Source organism: Papaver somniferum, chromosome 8 (genome assembly GCF_003573695.1).
Source record: "Papaver somniferum cultivar HN1 chromosome 8, ASM357369v1, whole genome shotgun sequence".
In the NCBI taxonomy this organism is placed as follows: Eukaryota; Viridiplantae; Streptophyta; class Magnoliopsida; order Ranunculales; family Papaveraceae; genus Papaver; species Papaver somniferum.
Genome location: NC_039365.1, coordinates 36,222,348 through 36,227,570, shown reverse-complemented (window position 1 = coordinate 36,227,570; position 5,223 = coordinate 36,222,348). Strand labels below are relative to the sequence as shown.

Below are 5,223 nucleotides of genomic sequence, written 5' to 3'. Positions count from 1 at the left end.
GATTTCTCTTGTATTCAATTAGACTCGCAGATTTCTATTTTCTTGAGCAAGTATTGAATCGAGAAAGTGAAATATTACTCTTTGATATACTTTCATTAATATTGAGTCCGACTGTCTAGTTGATTCTCTTAAAAGTATATTGGAGTTAGTCCATACAGATTGTTGATCGAAATATTGTGCGTGGTTGTTAGAGCCCCCGCTTTTTCAGTATCTATTTTCACATTATTTATCTTCTAATTATTTTTTTTCTAAAAAAATTCCACTAATTTTTTTTTGACGTGACTTGCCAAAACATCTTGGCAAGGTATGTCTCCAGGTGACTATGTATTTTGACAAATGTTTTGTATAAGTACATCAGATTGATCTGTCGGGAGGGTACTATGATGCGGGGATAACATAAAGTTCAATTTTCCTAAGGCGTTCACAACAACAGTATTATCCTCGAGTATATTGGAGTTCGGCCAACTCATGGGTTCTGATCTACAATATGCCATGGATGCAGTAAAATGGTCCATAGATTATTTCATCAAGTGCACGAATAACCCTGATGTGATTTATGTTCAAGTTGGGGAACCTTATAGTGATCACGGCTGTTAGGATAGGCCTGAGGATATGGACACTGATCGAATGGCATATGCTATTAACACAACCCGTCCTGGTTCCGAGGTTTTAGCAGAAATGGTTCCTGCATTAGCAGCTTATTCCATTGTCTTTAAATCTAGTGACCCTGTTTACTCTAAAACACTTCTCGACAGGGCAACACAGGTGAATACTATTCTATATATGCCAGAGTCTTTGATTCTTTTTTGTCCAAATTTTTATTTTTTGTCTCCTTAATTCATTTTATATACTCTAGGTGCGAGGAATCTGAAGGTGTTGTGCTTGTTTTGCTTTTGCTTTTAGGTGGATTCACGGTCTTTCCTTTTGGTCCGAGTTAGTTTGTATCTTGGGTTCATGCTCTGTGAACATTTTCTCTTTTCTTTATAAATTTACTAGTAAATACGCACGTGCGATGCACCTGCCGCTGCTGACCTATCGTTCCGTTTCAATATTTACGGGATAACAAACTATAATACTAAGGCGGAAAATCCGCCTTCAAAATAAAAATTATTTTTTCACAATTTTATCTCTTGTAATCAATTAGATGCGACTTACATTTCAGCGAGTGAAAAATTCATAAACAATAGACATCAAAATATAAGATGAAACCAAAACTAAAATAATAGAGGAAAAGATAAAAACATTAAGTAAAAAACAAATACAACGACTAAAAACTTTACAGACGATATTAATTCGTAAGATGTTTACCTAAGCTAAGAGGACGTAAGAACTTCCTTGTACACAACGTTCTTGGTGAATATTCCAACTTTATCATCAACGTTTCCTTTTTTGATTAACACTTTAGTGTTGTTGCTTGAAACACCCCTTGAAAGCGCAACATACAATTGCCCATGACTGAAGACATGCTCGGAAAGATAAATACCAGTGTTTTCAATTGTTTGTCCTTGTGCTTTGTTGATTGTGAATGCAAAGCACATACGTACTGGGAATTTCTTGTGAATCATCTTGAACGGCATCTCAAGATTTTCTGGGGGGCTCATTGGCATCCTATGGATAAATACTCTTTTACCCGCTGAATTTCCACTAAGGATCACTGCATCGATACAATTTGAAAATAACTTCTTTATGATAAGCCTAGTATCATTGCATAATACGTTCTTGGCACTAACATTCCTCAGTAACATAATGGGTGCTCCTAGCTTCAATTTCAACTCATGAGGAGGTAAACCACCAGGTGATATTCCGTTCAACTGTTCTTGAAGATAGAGGTTTTAGAAATCATATTCCATGGAATCAAATGAATAATATGTATTCTCTTGTCCGGGAAAAATGCTAACCACTCGATCATTTAACTTATCGACATGCTCATTCAGTAGTGTGATAAGTGCCCGGTTAAGCAAGTAATCTTGATCCTCAGAATTATCTGCCAAGTCGGGAAAGGTAGCATCTATCAGTTGGGACACTGAATCTTCACCAGTCCAGGGTATCACCATATCTTGTGGCATCTTTATCATGTCATTTTCCGCAGAAGGTTCATTTCCGTCACCAACTCGCATCAAGAAATCATAATAAGACGTATCGCCCACTGCACGCATATTATTCTTCAGACGAAGAACATCTACATGTCTCCTTAGAGGCGACCTGGTAAGACACGAATCAACCATTTTCCCCCTTGAAGCTTTTGGTACGACTGGAAGAACCTGGTGGAAATCACCTCCCATAATAACAATCTTACCACCAAACGACTTTTTGTTACCCGTTATATCTCTCATAGTCGTATTGAATGCCTAGACAGAATACCGTTGTTCCATGGTAGATTCATCCCACATAATCACAGTAGCTTGACGGAGAAGATCAGCCAACTTGTCATTTTTAGCGATGTCACATGTATAAGTTGATGCCTGGGTAAATGGGTGCTTGAATCTCGAGTGTGCAGTTCTTCCACCAGGTAACATAGTAGCTGCAACTCCAGACGTAGTTGTTGCTATGGAAATACCACTACTTCTTCTAACGGTCAACAAAATAGCACGGTAGATAAAAGTCTTCCCGGTAACTCCTGGAACATCAACAAAGAAGACCCTTCTTTCTTTTCTTCGGAAGACACCCATAATTGCATCATAAGCCTTGGACTGGTCTTCATTCAACTTGTCCACATTCATTATACCTCCTCTTCGATCAAATCAGACACCTGTAAATTATCGTCTAATATGCCGACAATTGATGGAAGATCATAATCTTTTAGACGCTTTCCGTGTTGATGAAGCATTTGACCCATATCCCTGAGTAGACGGTCTGATAAGTATGCGGAGCTTGTATCACTTGAACTTGCACAATCTTCAACCATGTCGTTGAAGAACTCGTCCCATAACTTTCTAGTTTCCACCGAGTTGCAGAAAACCAATATGCTACCAAAAAGAGTTCTCAAAGCAGATGGAATCTTGTTTGTTGTTGTTTCGGCCGTGCATTCCCTCAAATTGTTATCATGCTCCAACAATCCTCGTGCCTCGGTTGTACTTTTAAATGTCTGATATCTTCTACCGTCAACTGTCAATAAATCTTCGAATTAAGTAGCGCCCCTAACATGCATAAGTATGAGCCTCAGAAAAAACCTTTCATCTGCAATAGGGGGCACAAAATATACCCTGCCAATCACCCTCTATTTTTTTCTTCGTCTTTGCCATTTCTTGATTGCTTTGTCCCATGTGTAGTTTTCAGGAAACTCCTGATAAAACCATCGGCTATCCATAAGATCACATGCATTTGTAACAAAATACTCCGTAAACATCGTTTTGGAATTATTTTCATTTTCTAAGACCTCGTCGACTGTCTGATGCTCATATAACATGACACTATTTTGTTTGGGAAGATGCAAGTGCAATCGTTGAACTTATGGACACGTCTTATTCATTGCAAACCTGTGTATCCTTTACATTGCCTCTTGAGCACACACCCATCTTACATTGATATAACGTGTTACCTCGTTATTCTCGGATTCTGGATGCACTGGTTGCACTTGAAAGGTAATACAATCTGGGCCCTTGTAGACGTACTTGTAAATATACTTAACACTTTGGACAGTGGAACAAACTTCTACATTGATGTGGAAATCGTAATTCTGGAGAAGCCAAGGATTGTAAGGCACCAAAAATCTATTATCCGCTATGAAGTTCTTACTCATTTGTGTAGTATTTCCATCATATCTCCTCTGGTAGACTGGGTAAGCATCTTTTCCTTGCACGGTGCATTCATAAAATTGTTTCGGAAACCCTCTCTTGCACTTCCATTCCCTCATGCACTTGCTGCCACACGGACCATGAATCATCCATTTTTTCACACACTTATACAATTCGGGCTCTTTCTTCTTATCAGGGATTTCTGCTCTAACTATACGATCATAATCATCAGGAGCTTGTAACTTGTCTTGTTTTTCCAATATGATCAACATATTGACATGAGGTAGACCTTTTTTCTGAGACTGAATAACGTGAACATGAACATCTACTCTTCCTAGTACATTCTTGTTAAATGTATATTCTTTCAACTCTTCAAATTTAGCACGGAATACTCTAGTTGTTAAATCAGGTCTATCTGATGCATATTGACCGGTAGGTAAATTAGCTACAATCTCAGGCCAGAGTGGATTGCAAGTCATTGTAAGAAATATATCAGGATTCCCATATTTTGTACTAATGCCATCGCATCTTAGTATCGCTGGTAGATATCACGTGGCCCACCAATGTATGAAGAAGGTAGTACTATCTTCTTGCCTAGTTCGTCTATTGAGACAAAAAAAGGTATCAAGAATTCATATATGTTTGATGTACTTAGGATATAAAAATAGAATACCAAGTGTTTTGCTTTCTTTTGAAACTAAAGTGGATTCTAGAACTTTGAGTTAGGAAAAAAAAAACATAATGCACATGTGTATTCTATTTGTAACTTACTTACGCTGGTTTCGCCATCTCTTTGTGCATCTTGTAGTCCTTCGTAGATTTCCGCCCTTATTTCCTTCTGATGACCTGTAACCCAGCTGAGTCTGTGGAGTCAATTTTAACCCAATTATCCACAACGTATTGTTGCAACAATCGCCTACCTTGAATAAAAAGTGAATCATGATTGTTTCAGATCTTTGCAACAATTAAAAAGATACAAAAACACCCAAAAAATTGATTAAAAATGTGAGTTCAGGTCTTTGGATATACAGATACGATGTAGGTTATAGTGAGCGATTTGTCATAATTCAGGAAAAACATGAATTCAAAAGCTTTCTTACTTAAAGAATTTATTAATACCTGCAGAATGTATGAATAGTATCCACGGCATAACATCTTTCTTCCATTTGCATCTTTGTTATTTATGTCCCACCCGTAGCTTCCATAAGGGAGTAAAAGTGGATACTGCATAGGATCGTAATTACCACCTGTCTCAAAGACCTATAAGAGATTCCCACCCGTTGTCTTCACTATTATTTCACGTTCAGTATGTGTGTAACTTTCATCACCTATTGGCACAATAGGCGCAACCTAGGAATCACTTGGAAGAGTGTACTGTAACTGATCTTTAGGTTGCTCTTTAATAATCAACTGGCAATCCAAAAGATCTTCTCGTTCTGAACCTTGACGAAAAACATGGACAAAGATATTGTGTCTATTCAAGATTTCC

At 37.8% G+C, this 5,223-nt stretch overlaps 2 protein-coding genes across 2 annotated transcripts; both read right to left on the bottom strand.

The window, feature by feature from the left end:
* Positions 1-1,313: 1,313 nt before the first annotated feature.
* LOC113305407 lies at positions 1,314-2,333 on the bottom strand. Its single transcript, XM_026554450.1, has 2 exons — positions 1,899-2,333; positions 1,314-1,811 (listed from the first exon to the last, which is right to left on the bottom strand). The coding sequence occupies exons 1-2, from the start codon at positions 2,331-2,333 to the stop codon at positions 1,314-1,316; spliced, it is 933 nt and encodes a 310-aa protein (XP_026410235.1).
* Positions 2,334-3,487: 1,154 nt separating this feature from the next.
* On the bottom strand, positions 3,488-4,213 carry LOC113305406. Its single transcript, XM_026554449.1, has one exon. It carries the CDS (start codon positions 4,211-4,213, stop codon positions 3,488-3,490), a length of 726 nt encoding a protein of 241 aa, XP_026410234.1.
* Positions 4,214-5,223: the final 1,010 nt, after the last annotated feature.